This window comes from Podarcis vaucheri, assembly GCF_965113315.1.
Source record: "Podarcis vaucheri genome assembly, chromosome: Z".
NCBI classification, from domain to species: Eukaryota; Metazoa; Chordata; class Lepidosauria; order Squamata; family Lacertidae; genus Podarcis; species Podarcis vaucheri.
This window is the reverse complement of record NC_138758.1, coordinates 25582841-25599811: the sequence shown is the minus strand read 5'-3', so window position 1 is coordinate 25599811 and position 16971 is coordinate 25582841. Positions and strand designations below refer to the sequence as shown.

The window sequence follows — 16971 nt, the reverse complement described above, 5'->3', positions numbered from 1 at the left end:
ATAAGTGAAAATCCATTAAGATTTGAATTGAACTTTGTTTCTTCGAAGAAATGCCATTTACAAGCGTGAATAAAAAGCTTCTCTCCCTGATGCATGGGGAGCTGTGTGCAAAAATAACTCGTTCAACTTTTTATGACTGAGTAATAAACCTTGGATAATAGATGTTTATGGAAATCCTGCAAGATCATTAACCCCTGTAATTATTATGTGACATTGTACCGAAGCATTAACGAGCAAATCCAACTGTATCCTTCTAAGATGCAAGATCTAGCAAAACATTTCCTCCTTCACCTAATGGCAACTTCTTGCTTAACAGGGTTTTACAAACTGGAACAAAAGAGACTTCAACCAGTTTATTAAAGCTAATGAAAAATATGGACGAGATGATATAGATAATATTGCCCGTGAAGTGGAAGGAAAGTCACCTGAAGAAGTTATTGAATATTCAGGTTTGTCAAATATATCTTAGATAATTAAAAAAAATTTCCAAAATGGTTATATTTGTTGGGTTACTTTTGTAGTTCTACAAGGGTTGGCAATTTTGAAGAATGTGTAGTGTAGAAAGAATGCATGGTCCCGCATGGAGATATTTAAAATCTGCAGAGGGATTATGCTGAGAATGCTACTCTGTAACCCTTTAGCCATTACTATTCTGCACTGTTTTTTAGATCGTGACATGCTTCATTTGCCACCGCTGTGGATGGCAAAGCAGGGGCGGAGCGGCTGGATTTATTCTTCCCTTCTCTTGACAGCGATATAATGCTGATAATGATTTTGTTGAGTGATAGGAATTTGGAAGAACCCAAAATGCAGTTCTAATGTATGCAGACATAATTCTGTTTTGCAGCCTCAGCCGTACCTTTTCAAGGGTGAGGTGTGTTTTTAAATAGTTTCAGCCATTTAATGAAAACACTAGAAATTGCTCCTGCCTCCCTACAAACACGCACATAACACCACATGCTGACTGCCTGTTGTCCACTGAGGTACAGCACTGGAAAAAAAAGAAAGGAAGCAAACTGCTCCAAGGTCACCCAGCGAGTCTCATGGCTGAGTAAGGATTTGAACCTGGATCTGTACATCTTTGGCTGCTTCGGAGTGGATGACCCTTTGGGTCCATTCCAGCTCTACAATTCTATGATTTTATGCCATGATAGACATCCTGTGCCAGAGCTTAGAGTATATTTGCATGCTCATGTTTAATGAAAAGTTGTAATCAGAGGCTTTGATTGAGAGTAGAGAAGTTTAAGTGGGGGGATGGGGACTACTAAGCAGTTTGCTTCTGTCTGTTTTCTGCTCAATTCCACCCCCCCCTTTGTCTACCAATTTCCTGTGAAGCAACTCAGTTAGCTCTATACAGTGAGGGGGGGGGAAAGTATTTGATCCCCTACTAAATTTGCCCGTTTGCCCTCTGATGAAGAAATGACCAGTCCATAATTTTAATGGTAGGTTTATTGTAGCTGTGAGAGACAGAATAACAACAGGAAGGCCCCCAGAAACCCAGAAGACAAAAGTCAGAGATTGATGTGCATTATAATGAGTGAATTATTTGATCCCTTTGCAAAAGATGACTTAGTACTTGGTGGCCAAACCCTTGTTGGCAGTTACAGAGGTTGGATGTTTCTTGTAGGTGGCCACCAGGTTTGCACACATCTCAGGAGGTATTTTGTCCCACTCCTCTTTGCAGATCCTCTTCAAGTCAGTAAGGTTTCGAGGCTGATGTGTAGCTACTTGAACCTTCAGCTCCCTCCACAGATTTTCGATGGGATTGAGGTCTGGAGACTGGCTAGGCCACTCCAGGGCCTTAATGTGCTTCTTCTTGAGTCATTCCTTTGTTGCCTTGGTTGTGTGTTCTGGGTCATTGTCATGCTGGAATACCCATCCTTGACCCATTTTCAGTGCCCTGGCTGAGGGAAGGAGGTGCTCACCCAAGATTTGACAATACATGGTCCTGCCCATCCTCCCTTCGATGCGGTGAAGGTGTCCTGTCCCCTTAGCAGAAAAAGACCCCCAAAGAATAATATGTCCCCCTCCATGTTTGATGGTGGGAATGGTGTTCTTGGGGTCGTAGGCAGCATTCCTCCTCCTCCAAACACAGCGAGTTGAGTCGATGCCAAAGAGCTCGATTTTGGTCTCATCTGACCACAACACTTTCACCCAGTTCTCCACTGGGTCATTCAGATGTGCACTGGCAAACTGCAGACGGGCCTGTACATGTGCTGCCTTGAGCAAGGGGACCTTGCAGGCTCTGCAAGATCTCAGTCCTTCACGACGTAGTGTGTTACCACTGTTTTCATGGTGACTATGGTCCCAGCTGCCTTGAGATCTTTGACAAGCTCCTCCTGTGTAGTTCTGGGCTGCTTCATCACCGTTCTCCTGATCATTGCAAATGCACGAGATGAGATCTTGTATGGAGCCCCAGACCAAGGGAGGTTGACAGTTATTTTGTGTTTCTTCCATTTGCGAATTATTGCACCAACTGTTGTCACCTTCTCACCAAGCTGCTTGTCAATAGTCTTGTAGCCCAGTCCAGCCTTGTGCAGGTCTACAATCTTGTCCCTGACATCCTTGGACAGCTCTTTGGTCTTGGTCATGGTGGCTACTTTGGAATCTGCTGGATTGATTGCTTCTGTCGACAGGTGTCTTGTACAGGTACTGTAACAAGCTGGGATTACAGGTAAGACCTCTCCCTTATAGCAGGTGCTTCTAATCTCAGCTGGTTACATAGAATCATATGCAGTGAAGATACCAAGTAGCCTGCCATCTGGCTGGTTGATAGGCAATCAAATACTTATTTCACTCATTATAATGCACATCAATCTCTGACTTTTGTCTTCTGGGTTTCTGGGGTTTTCCCTGTTGTTATTCTGTCTCTCACAGCTATAATAAACCTACCATTAAAATAATGGGCTGGTCATTTCTTCATTAGAGGACAAACGATAAAACTTAGTAGGGGATCAAATACTTCCCCCCCTCACTGTAAGTAACATTGGTTGTTTTCAGCGGGCCTTTTCTGGAGCAAGCATCTGGAGTTCCTTCTTATAGGAGATTCAGATTATTTCATATATATATATAGAATATTTTTTTTAAAAAAAATCTTACAATGTAGTGAGTTGGACTTCATATAGAAAGTCTTTTTTCCACAAAGGCTCTAAGTCTATCTATCTATCTATCTATCTATCTATGATAATATACCTTGTTTAAACTGTGTTAGGCAATATTGGGAAAGAGTAAAAGCTTTAATTATATAAAAGTAGTTATTAATGTTATTTTATTACAAAGCATTTAAGGTGTTTTTTTGAATGCTTGAAATTTTCAGCTGTTTTTTGGGAACGTTGCAATGAACTCCAGGACATTGAGAGGATCATGGCTCAGATTGAACGAGGGGAGGCCAGAATACAGAGGCGAATTAGCATCAAAAAAGCCCTGGATGTCAAAGTAATTTTTCCACAAATTAATATTTCCTCTGATTAATTTTTTCCCTAAGAAACCAGCATATGGTTATGTTCCCCACTGATAAAGTATTCTCAGTCCCCTTCTAATTTTTCAGTACAAAGCTTACACTAATTCAGTGGTGAGCAAAGTTATTCTTTTCTATGATAAGTAGTTTAACTTTATTAAGCCATATGGATTGAAATTCCCAGTATAAACACATTAGGATTGTTACACCAGCTGTAACAATTTTAGTCTTACAACTGGCTAAATAAAGTCTTGATTAGGGGCTGATTTAATGGCTGCTGACTTTAGTATAATCCCACTGCAGCTAAAATAGCATAAATGGCCATTGAATAATATTCATATGCACATTCCTAGTAAAAATCTTTCCCCCCTTTAGATTGCTAGATATAAAGCACCTTTTCATCAGCTGCGTATACAGTATGGAACAAACAAAGGCAAAAACTACACAGAAGAAGAAGATAGATTCTTGATATGCATGCTGCATAAAATGGGATTTGATAAAGAAAATGTGTATGAAGAACTAAGACAGTGTGTACGCAATGCACCCCAATTTAGATTTGACTGGTTTATCAAATCTAGGACAGCAATGGTAAGTAAATAGTGATGATTTACATGAGCTTAGTTTTTGCATGGTTTTTTTTATTTCAAAGAGTTTTAGGTCTTCCTGTGTTTTATTATGTTACACTGATTTATGTTTTGAATTTGTTAACTTTTATCAAAAAGCAATATAGAGATATTAAATCAATCATTATGTCATGGGGAACCTGAGCCCCTCCAGATGTTGATGGACTCCAACTCCAACCAGTCCCCCACAGCATGACCTAATGATCATGACTGATGGGAGGTGTGGTCCAACAAAATCTAGAGGATACCAAGCTCTCCATCCCTGGTCTGTATGTATATTATACCACTCTACAAGAGCACCAGAATGAGTATGTATGAGAACGAGTGCATTTAAAACCTCTAGTCTTAGAGTTCTTGCATGTCCCTAGCCCTGTCCAGGCAAGATGAGCCCTGTCCAGTCAAAATGCTGGCAAGTACCGCGGCACCCAAAGTCTTATGGGGTGTGTGTGGCTACGCAAATGGACAAGTAGGTGCACTACAGATTCAGCAGCAGTGGTAATGTGAAGACAGCCAATATAAAACCAAGCCCACATGAACAGGCTGCTTTCTCTTCTGGCGCTACCATATCTGGAGAAGCTGCCATCTGGAAGTTTGTCCTGATCCTGATATTAGTCACAGATGCAGTGTCTGGTTTAAAGACCGATTTTGGTACAATTGTACATTCACTCATTGACAGTAAGTAAACAAAATTACTCTCATTTTCCAGGATCAGCTGATGCGTAGAATAATTCTTCCCAGAAAAACTGACAAACCATAAAATAGGAAGATAGACCTTGAAGCCAATAGTTTTTCTTCTATGTTTATAGCAAAACATGAAGTTGTTGTGGGATGGTAGGAGGGTATGCTCTAAAAAGCTAGTTAATAGACGTGCTGATTTAATATTGGTGTCTGATGCAGTTCTGTGGTTTTCTATTATAATTTGAGTACTTCCCAGAAGCATGCAGTGCTGCACAACTAACATCTGTTATATGTGGTTGATCCTGTAATGTTTTTGTTTTTTGAAGGAAGACTGTATGGTAGAGTTGTTTCGAGGATGACATATTTTTCACAGTGGCAATTTAGCAACGGTTCTCTTGATAATTAATTAAAGCCTTGAGGGAAAGATATGCCACTTCATTAAGAGCAGAATTTCTGTTTTTGAACCCAAGAGTCATTTCATTTAGCCTAAGCTGAGTTTTTTTTTGTCCACTTCTGTTATTGCATGGACAATTTCTCTTCAGTTCAGGAATAACTTTTAAATTATTATTATTACTAAAATAAATCTGTACTTCCCTCCCCCAAGGATCTCAAGATGGTTTACAGTATAAAATTACAAAAATATAGAACATAGTAACAAACACCCCCCCTCCCCAGTTTAAAAGGCCATTGTTTGTTTAATTAGCCAAAGATCTGGGAGAAGAGGAATGTTTTTGCCTGGTGCTTTAAAGTTGGAGAAGCAGTGTGAAAATAATGGTTTCAATGCTGTTAAATTGGCTAAAGTCTTTCAAGAAGGGTTACTTTGAGGATGCTTCCCCAAAGGATCAAATATGTCCAAAGGGTTAGTAGTGCCTGAACACCTATGATTGGCAGGCAGTATACCTTTTACCATGTACTGTGGACAAGTAGTTCCTATGCATGGCGTTTTACATACCACTTCAGCTGGAGTTATCAGTCCTGGCTGTCACTATTCTTCCACTTGAAATTCCAAGCCTGATCATGATGGGATGCAATTATTATGGTCACAGCTCAAATCTTGTAGAATGGAAAAAAACAACAACAACATGCAGTAAAGGGCAACCAGAATGGTTAAGAGGCTGGAACATGTTCCCTATAAGGAAAGATCACAACATTTGCAACTTTTGGGTTTTGCAGAAAGATAAGTAAGAGGTTAGGGAATAGGTATACAAAATTATGCAGAATGTGGATAAAGAATTTTTTCCTCCCCCTCATTGGGATCATTGATGAAACTGATTGGCTGGAGATTCAGGACAGGCAGATGGAATCACATGCTGCGTAGTTAAAGCATGGATTTTGATGCCACATGATGTGAAGCTGACCACTAGCTTAAATGGCTTTACAAGGGCAGTAAATAAATTAATGGAAGCTGTGATCACCAGTGGGTACTAGTCACAATGATTATATGCTGTGTGCAGAAGCTTATGCCCCTGAATAACAATTTCTGGGGAACAGCAACAGGAGAGGACTGTTAGTTTGCTTGTGGACATCCAATTAGCTGCTGGGATTACTGGATGCTGGACTTGCATGACCATTTGCCTGATGCAAAAGGACTTAGTTTAAAAAATTCTTTATTTTTAACCTGATTTACAGACTGCATTTCAGGGCAAGGTTGTTCAGTCATATGTTCCGGTCTCTGATAATGTTGGGTTTGTAGTTTTTTTTCAAAATGTTGTCTATCTCTTACTTGTCTTGTCAGAAATGTCTGGCTTAAAGTTCATACCTTGTTTATCCAACCAAAATATGTATTTGTTTGCTTATTACATTTATATCCTACTTTTCCTCCAGTGAGCTCAAGACAGCATATATTTCCTACTTTTTATTTCCACAGGGGCCTGTCAGGTAGGCTAGAATGATTTTATATGTGATTGGCCCAAGGCCATCTAGTAATCTTCATGGCTGAGTAGGGAATGGAACTAGAGTGTCCTGTTCCCACTTGTCCCAGTCTGTCACGCCTCAGTAGCCCATGATATCATATCACAGTGGAGGTTCTTCCTAGAATTTTCTTTTTGTAAAGGATTGCTAGGTAGAAAATTTATAATCTTTTAACAATTATTTCAAAATGCTTATACTTAAAAACCAAGGCTTCTATGCATTTTACTTAGAAATTCATCATTACTTTCTGATGGCCACTAGATGTCTCCCTGGTTCTGCCTAAATACATTGATTTTTTCCATGTTTCCCCTCTATGTATTTATTTGAAAATTTCTCTTCAGAAAACTTCTCTTCAGAAACCAATATAAATTCTTTTTTGTTTCTTATTTTCATGCAAGCATATGGCTTACACAGTATGAGCTCATAAATTGCTTGATGGTTTCTATAAAATTCTAGTTTTTCTGCACCAGACTTTGTACTTCACATTTAGATGTTCTGCTGTCGTAACTGCCCTTCTTCTTTGTGACTCTGAGAGGGGAATGGTAAGCGCACTGCTTAATCGCATATCTGTTCTCTTTAAGGCGTGCATATGACTGTTCTCTGTATACTTCCTTTCCCATTGGTGCAGAATCATTGGGCTGTGATTTCTCCTTTGAAGATTCGGTGTTCTTTTGTCTTTCTGCTTCTTTGGTGGTTTAGATTAAAGAGAGACAATGTGGTGGAACTCCAACTCCCATCAGCTCCAGCCAGCATGGCCAGTGGTCAGGGATGATGGGATTTGTAGTTAAACAACATCAGAAGAGAACCAGGTTGGCTACCCTGGCTTTTGTCCATGACAGTGGAGAACAGCACTTCCTCCTTTGAGGTTTACTTGATACTTTCTGCATTTGCTGGAAGTTCCAATTTTTACTAAGTTAAATGATAATGTTTTTTTTTAGCCTTGTGCCTGTCATGATGCTTCCTCTTCTTACTCCATTGACTGTCCAGGGTGCTGAGTGCCAGCACAATGGAGTTTATTTTCTGGTAGGGGGATTCTAGTGTAAAAAGGGATAGCTGTAATTGCTTCATTAGTACAGTGGTGCCCCACAAGACGAATGCCTTGCAAGACGGAAAACTCGCTAGACGAAAGAGTTTTCCGTTTTGGAGTTGCTTCGCAAAACAAATTTCCTATGGGCTTGCTTTGCAAGACGACAATGTCTTGTGAGTTCCTGCTGGTTTTTTCCCCTCCCCCCCTTTTTCTAAGCCGCTAAGCCGCTTATCAGCTGATCTGATCAGCAGATAAGCCGCTAAAAGCCGCTAATAGCGCTAATCCGTCAATGGGCTTGCTTCGCAAGACGAAAAAAACGCTAGACGAAGAGAATCACAGAACGGATTCTTTTCGTCTTGCGAGGCATCACTGTAAGATGTGGGTAGGAGAAGTACAACATTGTTTAAAGCCTAGGATACAAGTAAATATTGTGTGGTGAGAACAAGAGGTCTGTAACATTCACTGACTGCATGCTTTGGGGGTCAATAAGATATGGATGGGGGGGGGAGAGGGAACACCATAGACAGAAATGCAAAAAATTGCTACTAGAGCTTTAGCAAAGCCAGACATGCTTACTTGCTGAGCAGGAAGGATATTATTTCCATAGGTTTAATTCACACAAGAGGGACCAAAAGAAGTAGTGCTGTATTTACTTTTTAACAGTTAGGAAATGTGAAAATTCCTGAATTGAGAGTGCTTTCAGAAACGGAGATTGCGGTTGGCACTGGAATGAAATGTCTGTCCTTAAGCCCTGCACTTCAGCACATGTGGGAGTTGGTGTCCTATTCAGTGCTCCTCATAAATTCCTTTCCGGAGGCAGAGCGTTAGGCTTTCTGGAAGCACCAGCAGATATTATTGATGATTTTGTTACATGTATTGCTGTGGTGGTATCAGTGACATTGGTAATCTTCAGTAAATCATGAATTCTCCCTGGCCATACATAATGTATCCATTGTCACAAACACTGTATATGTTGGTATACCAGTAAGGAAGAGAAAGAGCACTTGAAAACCGTGACATTTTAAAGAAATTGTGGTGTCTGTGTTTACTCTCACATTCCAGCCTACACAGAATAAAATGATTTCATGCATGTCTCTGATGCAAGTTCAGAATGCTTCTTCCATCATGCATGCATCCTCCCCTCAAATCTAGTGCATGTTTCAGTCACACAGTCAGCTTAAAACTTAAGCATTCTTGAAAGTCTTATTAACTCTCTGCTTTTGACAACTTTTAATGTAACAATTCTGACAATATGCTGTTAAGCACATGGGAAGATAGAACAGCTGTAAGCTATTTATATTTCAGTCACAGAATTGGAGAGACCAAATTTCTTCTTCCTCTGGTTTTCCTGAGGAAGAACAAAGGTGCTCCTGTTCGTCCTTCCCATGTCGTCTTATGTCAAAATCAAACCCGCAGGTACAGATTTGTGGGAGGCAAAAAGAAACAGCTGTAAGTGATTTTTGTATCAATACTCTTGGTGTTCAGCGGGAGAAAAATCTAAAGGCAGTAAGTGCAGATAAGTTGCCTAGTCTCTCCCCCCCCCATCCCTTTGTTGTTTTGAGGTGGTTGTGTTTTTTGGTCAATCTTGCTCTTTCACTTCTGATCCTTATGTAAGTCAATAGCAAATGATTACTATTCGTAATCTCCGTATCTTCACAGCTGTCCTGTGAGAAAAGCTAAGCCAAGATTCAGCAGCTTTTGCTAAAGTCTTTCCCACTGATAGGAGTTTCATAACCCTTTCTCTGCTGACCACTTTTCTGCTCTACATCACCACCCCTGTTGCTTTTCCTACATATATGACATACACCCTCGGTGCAAATTAGTGTTGTGGATTTATTGAGAGAGAGAGAAAAGAAAGATTCTGGGCTCTGAACTGCAGACATCACTTCAATTGAAGAACATTTGTAGTCCAGAGAAATCATAGAATCAGAAAAAGAGTCCTGTCATAAAGTGAAACCCTCAGATGATGCAGGAAGCATACTACTCAGAGTAGACTCATTGAAGTTAATGAGCATGACTCATTTCATTTGGTATGCCCTGAGTAGGGTTTAGTTTACTACAACCCTTTATAACTATATCTTAAACAAAAGGTTTGCAATGTGAACTTCATGTGACATTTACAATATAAGCAATGTGTTTTCATTTCTCATGTATCCCAAATTTTAGTTGTATTTTAAAGAATACAGTCTTTTAATTTTTTTTTAATGGGATGTTGGTTTCACTGGAAAAAGTGCCCATGCCTCTAATTGATCCTGTTCTTCCTCTCACCGCCCCTTGACAGTTGGGATTGTTCTACGTGTATTAAATATTCAACTGAAAATGAGTTTCTGGCTTAGAGCAGTGGGTAATTTTTGAAGCAATGTGAAGTGCTTGATATTCCAGAAAGTTTTATATTGTTGCAGAGCAGCTCCTAATAGCAGGTCTTTCCTCCTAAGAAAAGACGTAAGAAGCCAGTGAATCCTATAGCTTGTACATGCAGGACCCAGTTTCTGGTTTGCTTCAGTGCAAAGAAGATGCGGACGTGCAGCTTTTAAACTCAGAAGATGCCAAAAATAACTGAGAACAGCCTCTCTGTCCTCTGCCTGAAATAGAGGCTTTTAAGAAAACTCCTTTGTATGAGACAGCTGCATAGATACGGCGTGACTTTTATACCCGCAGCACTGGGGTCAGAGACTGAGCTGAAAATGACTGACTTCAAGGAATCATTAGGTTACCTGCTTCTCCTTTTTTCCTACAAATGACATTTCTTATAGAGGTTGTAGAGAAAAGCAGTTGAAAACTTTTCTGTGGGTTACAATGAGGAAAGTTAGAGCATGTGTTTTGCATGCCGTAGGTCTTGGGGTCAATCTTGGCAGTCACTTTTTAAAAGGATCATGTAGCAGGCAGTGGAAAAGACCTCTGCTACAGAGACCTCGTAGAACTCATGCCAGTCAAAGACAACAGTGGACCTAATGGGCCTAACATAAGATAGGAAATTATATTCTTTGGTTGGTTGATGTTATTGGTGATAATCCCTTATACATTGTAAGATCTTCACTTAACCACCTGGAGCTTAGGGCGATGTTTCTCAAACTTTGGTCTCTAGCTGTTGTTGGACTACAGCTCCCATCATCCCTGACCACTGCTCCTGCTAGTTAGGGATGATTCATTGCTCTCTGCATTGCTTGTTGGGCAAGGCCTGCTTGACGGATGGACTTTGGAGGCTAGGAATGCTCTCGTGGGAACGAATGGCCCTACAAGATGTTGTGACAGTTTCTCAGAGAGCCTAAGAGCTTTTTATGCGCCAGATAATGCAGGCAGACCCAGCGTGCTTGAATTTAACTTGCGCAGTTTCAACCAGCCTGCCTTCTACTACACATGGTTGATATCATGCAAGTTACTCCAAAACAGGCTGAAATTTTTATTTATTTATACATAACTTAAATTTCTATGAGCATGCTTCATCCCAAAACGATTCCAGAAGTAGTGAACAGCAGTTGTACTCTTAATTGTTTTTAAAATTTATTTCCATATTACATATATGTATATGCCTTTGCTTCAAGGAGCTCACTACCACCCCCATTGTTTTCCTTGCAGTAGTCCTGTGAGGTAGGTTAGGTTGAGAGAGAGCGACTGGACCATGGCCACTCAGTGAACTTAATGACTGATTATTTGAATCTGGGTATCTAAATTTAATAACTATACCACAGTGGCGGTGGAATCAGCCCATTTTTTAAAACACAATCTCAATTTATTTTAGCAGTATCTTGAAACTGGATATAAATTAAGTGTTGCAGGATGATTTGAAGTGCTCTTTCAGAAGGTTTCTGAATTATTTTATATTAATTATTTTAAGAGATACTGTGTTTTATATGGAACTGAGTGAAAAGGTAAAAAGGCTGCCATAAAATGAATGATAACGGAATTTTCTTTCTGTGTTTGCATGCATGTACTTTTTGAAAACATTTTGCATGCCATAGAGCACATTTTCATGTGCATTTAGGTGTTAGTCATGCTTTTATTGCAGTTTGTTTTAGATGAGCCAGCTTGGCAAGTCTAAAGTGCAAAGCTCTAGAAGAGTCTTGCTGAAATCAGTAGCTGTGGCAATTTGTATTGTCTCTTTGTAAGTTGTAAAGCCCTTATAATACTTCTCTTTCTAAGTTGCTGTAGAATCTCATAGGACATAATTAGAGAAAAAGTCAACATCCCATTGAATTTTATCATTAAATACCCATTGATTTTAATTACTCTGTACTGCACCCTAAAGCTACAATCAACAATATGTTTTGCTAACATGAAACACATTTTAAAAGGACTTTGTGGGTGTCATTTTAGAATTTTGACAGGTATGAGTGATCTGCACCTTCTCCTCTGAATGTCTTGCTTGCTTAATGTCTCTGTATGTTTGGCGAGGTTGTCACAGAATTTGATATATATACACACATATATTAATCTTATTTCTCAGGAACTCCAGAGACGCTGCAATACACTCATATCACTCATTGAAAAAGAAAATATGGAAATTGAGGAAAAGGAAAGAGCTGAAAAGAAAAAGCGGGGAACAAAAGCTCCAGCGGTAATCAATCATCAGACCCCTTCCAAACATTTAAAATACTTATGTTGCACTTTTCCAACATGTTTTCAAAGTAGCTTATAATGCAGAGAAGAATAACATAAAACAGTACTTAAATAAATAGGATTTTAAAAACATAAATAACCTGCAGATGAGTGAGAAGAGGCGCTTTAGGAAGTCCAAAGGATGAGTAGAGAGGTTTTACAGTCCTACTGGAATGAAAACAAGGTGGAATAATTCCTCACTTCCAAGGTCCCTGATTTTAGTGGCAGATGTTCAGATTACACAGAATAGATGTTAACTGAATTGGGCCTGGGAAACCTGTGGCCCTTAAGATGGCCATGATGGCTTGGGGTGACAGGAGTTGGACTTCCCAAAAATATCTGGAGGGTCACAAGTTTCCCACCTTGGATGCAGGAAGAGACAGTCTCTAAAGTATGTGGGTCATAGGCTTTACAAGTTCAAGGTTCAGGCTTTGTAGATGAACTATAATAGCAGCTTACTTTGAAAGTACTGTAGTTATTGGGGTAGAAACAGATCATAGCACAGCATGCTTAGAGGTTTCCTTCTCCTTTTCCTTTGCCAGAAAGAGACCTGCTGTTATGACATCAGGCCACAGCTTGCTTTCAGGTCCCTTGCTTTCAGAAAGGGAATAGATGAAGGTCATATTGGTGGCTTCTGTGTAAACTTGGTCTACTTGGTGGAAACCTTCATGGTTTCTGAGAAAACCAACTGCTGACTACTGCTATGGAGTGTTTTATGGGGAGAGGAAAGCTCTGTGCATGTGCCACTTTCCTATCCCACTTCTTTTGCTCCAGCTCCCCTCCTCTGTTCCACTTGGTGACAATAAGACAAGTGGGAGGTTGGGGGAGGCCTTCCTGGTGATTTTTAAGCTTGCTGCAGTTGTAGACCATTGAGCCCAATGTACCTGTCAGGGTGGGAAAGTTCAGAAGAGATAGAGCTGTGCTTCCCACATTCCTGGCACTTCTGACTTGCTACAGCATGACAAAACAAAAATGCTAGAGTCAGAAACGGGAGTACTGGTGAAGGCTTATCCTCAGTTCTCTAACACACTGGTTTCCACAAGGGTAGATAATAGGAAAGTAGAATGACAGGGGCAACCCCCTGTGTCATCCTTTACATTTACCTTTCCTAGCACAGGTGGTTTAATGTGACTTTCCTTAGCGCTTCTTAGACCACTGATACCTAGAAACTGAATTCTTGATGGATCTTTCATTGCCCAGTCAATGGCAAATGCTATTTAACAAGCATAATCACATATGACATAGCAGCAGCATCTGTAACAATAAAACAGAATAGTGTATGTTTCTGATCAGCTAGCATGGTCAGTATTCTTGCTGATTTGAGTTGCAGTTCAACAAATCTGGAACACACCAAGTTAGCCACTCCTTGCCTTATCAGTCTTATCCTTAACCTTTGTAGAACATCCATTCTTACTGGTTTTGGGAATAGCTGTGCTATACTCAAATTGGGTACCTTGCAAACTTAAGACTTAAAACTGAAGTTAGGACTCTTTAAAACTGAATCTTCTTTCAATGCCTCTGTTAGATTGCTTTTGAACTTACATGGATGAAATCCAGAGAAATCTAGGATCTGTTGTTATTTTAACTGGCAACTTCATGGTCTATTGGATTTCATTACCTTTATATACATTCAGCATCAAACATTGTTAAGATGGACAAAAATGTGACTTCTCTCCTTTCTCACCTTTTTTTTCCAGTCACAAAAAAGAAAAGCAGACTCTGCCATAGAAGGCTCTGGAAAAAAGGATGCCAAGAAAGTGAAGACATAAAATTGGGAAAGGAAGCTCAGTTTAAAACTGCCATTTCCCCCCTTCTCTGTCTTCCAGTGTTATTGACACTGTCTGTGTATTCATTATACCCATTCCCCCCAAAATCTTCCCGCCGGTTTCAATTTTTGCAAACCTGTATATTTTACAATGCTTTACCTAATGTGTAGTTTTTTATTTTATGCATTCCAGTATTTTTGTGCACTTGCATTTTACGCTTTTTCTGCATTTATTGAGCAAAATTTTACTCAGTCCTTGTTCTTCTGAAGTTTGTGCTGGGGCTTTTAGCTTTCATATGTTTTATATGCTTTGACAAAAAAACAACAACTTGATTATTCTGTTGTTGTATTATTGTTGTTTCCTACTTTATATGATCGTGGAAAACCAAAATGAATTAAAATGACCAGAGGAGAAATATACTTTTAATTTGTTTTGTTTTTTCTCTCTCTCTTCAGCCCACTCCATCTTGTAGTCTGCCCCCCCCCCCCCACTTCTATACAGTGGCTTTGATAACATTTACTGCTAGGGTAATTGACTATAAGAGGAAGTATCTTTTTGTATGTGTGAACATGGTCCCGTTTGGGCTTTTTATCTATCAGTTCCTGGGTATCTCTTAGGCAGAAGCAGAAGTAGGTGGTAAACAGGCTGTACAAACCACAAACTAAAGGTTGTGCAAAAAGTATGTTTTTTGTTTTTATAAACGCCTCTCTATATTAAAAGCTCCCTGCAAATAGACAACTTAACATGAAGGGAATGGGCTGGATTAGACACCTTCTCTCTCAGCCGCAGGCATTTTATTTACCTCTCCCCAACCCCCTCCCACAACAACTCATATCTATCAGCAACAGTTCATAGTCCACAAAGCAAATAATTCACACAGCTGTTGGAAAACAATATTTAAATGTTCCCAGTAGCAAAATCAGGCTTAGCTTTTTGATGCTTGCAACACAAAAGCCAGCCCAACATTTATTATATATATAATTGCAAAATCTAAACACAAGTGACTGTGGTGCTGTGCAAAATATAGTAAGACGAAATCGCCCAGTGTGCTCCTTTCTATCCTTCTGAAGCAACGGGATCCCTTTATATTTCTGATCATCATTGGTAGATGAAGTGCCGGCTGAGGTGGTCTTTCTTATTTTGGATTAACATTATGCTTTGCTTAGGTGTGAATGCTGCACAGAGGTATGCAAGAAAGGATCTAGTTCTTTTTCTGAAATGGGGAGTGAACACAACAGTATAGACAAATTAATCAGGACCCCTCCAGCCCTGAGGGAGATGATGTCTGGGGCAACATGCTGTGGCAATATTTTACATCCTGCCAGGGCTTTGTCATTGGGCACAGCGTCTGTTGGCAGAGCTGGATAAAGGCTCTTTCTGCAGGTGGAAGCTGCTTGCCCAAGTGCAATGAAAGGATTAAGTAAGTTCAGTGATCACTAAATAATTCCAGAGTTTGGAAAACACAGGGACCTTTTAGTTTGATGAGATATCATTTGACAGGGCCTGCAAATAACATCCATTGTGCCTGCCCAAGTAAAAGTATAATGTCAACTGTTCGTAGTTTGTGGGCAGGAGGAATGGGTGGTCATTGAGGGGCTTCACTTGCACACATTCTGGTTATATCCAGGCTAAATTACTGCAGTGCATTTTGTGTGGGGGCTACCTTTAAAGACTGTTCAGAAACTTCAGTTACAACAGAAAGCCTTCTAGGTTGTTTGTGGAGGTCAGGTGAGCTTCAGTTCCGTACTAGTTTCATTGGTTGCCTATATGGTTTGGGGTTCAATTTAAAGGGCTGATTTACACACCTTAAACCAGCCTTTCCCTAATCTGGTGCCCTCCAGATGTTTTGGAATAGAACTTATGTCATTCCTGACCACAGGCTGCTGGCCAGGGCAGATCAGTATTATACTCTAAAACATCTGGAGGGCATTAGGTTAAGGACGGCTGCCCTCAATGGCTTGTGACCAGTTTACTTGAAAGTTGTCTGCACCCATATGAAGTTGCATGGACCTTGAGTCTCAGAAGCTCAGACCTTGAAGAACATCTCTCAGTAGGAGTACACAGTATTTGGGTTAGATGGACCAGTGGTCTGGCTCAACTACCAGTCATGTACAAACCCCATTTGTTTCAAATGTGCTTGTGTGAACCTAGTCACTGCTTTCAATTTGACTATTAAGAAGGGAAAAAAGCTAATAAGTACAAAATTACAGTAACAATACATTTTCATAAAGTAATAGCAAAGTCAATGTGCTTTTTAAGTGTAGCACTCTTAATGTTCTACTTTCGTCCACAATGGAAGTACTGGCTAATGTAAAGGCTTTCAAACCATTGCGGCAAAATGTGAGGACATGAGTTTTGCACACAAAATATGATTGCCATTGAAATTTTCACATTCCAGGCAATTTGCACAACTTAAATAAATGATCAACCCTTACATTTCATATAGTCGTAACATTTGGCCTCTCCCTTTGCTGAAGCAATGACTTGAATGCAATTGAGAGTTCTTCAAGAAGATTTAACCTAGTAAAATTATAATTACGTGTCAGTCAATTGAGGAACTGGATATAAAATGCTAGCATTTTACAGTAAAGTCAGCAACTTAGTAAAATGATTGTATTGGTAAGCCATAAGCTTTTTTATTATCTTTATGCCAATAGACTGTGCCCCCCCTTTCTTCATCTGCATATTTTCAAAAACCTGACAGTGCTTTTTCCACTGTGTAGGATTTGTCTTTTAAGATTGCTTCCATCATCTATTGCCTTACTTGAATAGATCTTAATATCATGGTTGGAAAATATGATAGCTCTTTGTAGCTAAATTCAACATAGAGTGCTCCTATAAAGGGGGCCAGCTAGCCGAGTAGACAGCCATTCCTTCAGGATACTCCATTTCAATCCCCTTGCCCTTAGTTTT

General features: G+C 39.9%; 1 protein-coding gene across 1 annotated transcript in view; it reads left to right on the top strand.

Annotated features, from left to right (window-relative positions):
- SMARCA1 (SNF2 related chromatin remodeling ATPase 1) overlaps positions 1–14477 on the top strand; it is a 48537-nt gene extending 34060 nt beyond the window's left edge. Inside the window, exons 20-24 of the mRNA XM_082208520.1 lie at positions 317–449; positions 3317–3435; positions 3833–4045; positions 12141–12251; positions 13990–14477. Of these exons, the coding sequence (XP_082064646.1) occupies positions 317–449; positions 3317–3435; positions 3833–4045; positions 12141–12251; positions 13990–14061 (648 nt within the window). The 3' untranslated portion in view covers positions 14062–14477. The remainder of the gene's footprint in view (positions 1–316; positions 450–3316; positions 3436–3832; positions 4046–12140; positions 12252–13989) is intronic.
- The last annotated feature ends 2494 nt before the right edge of the window (positions 14478–16971 follow it).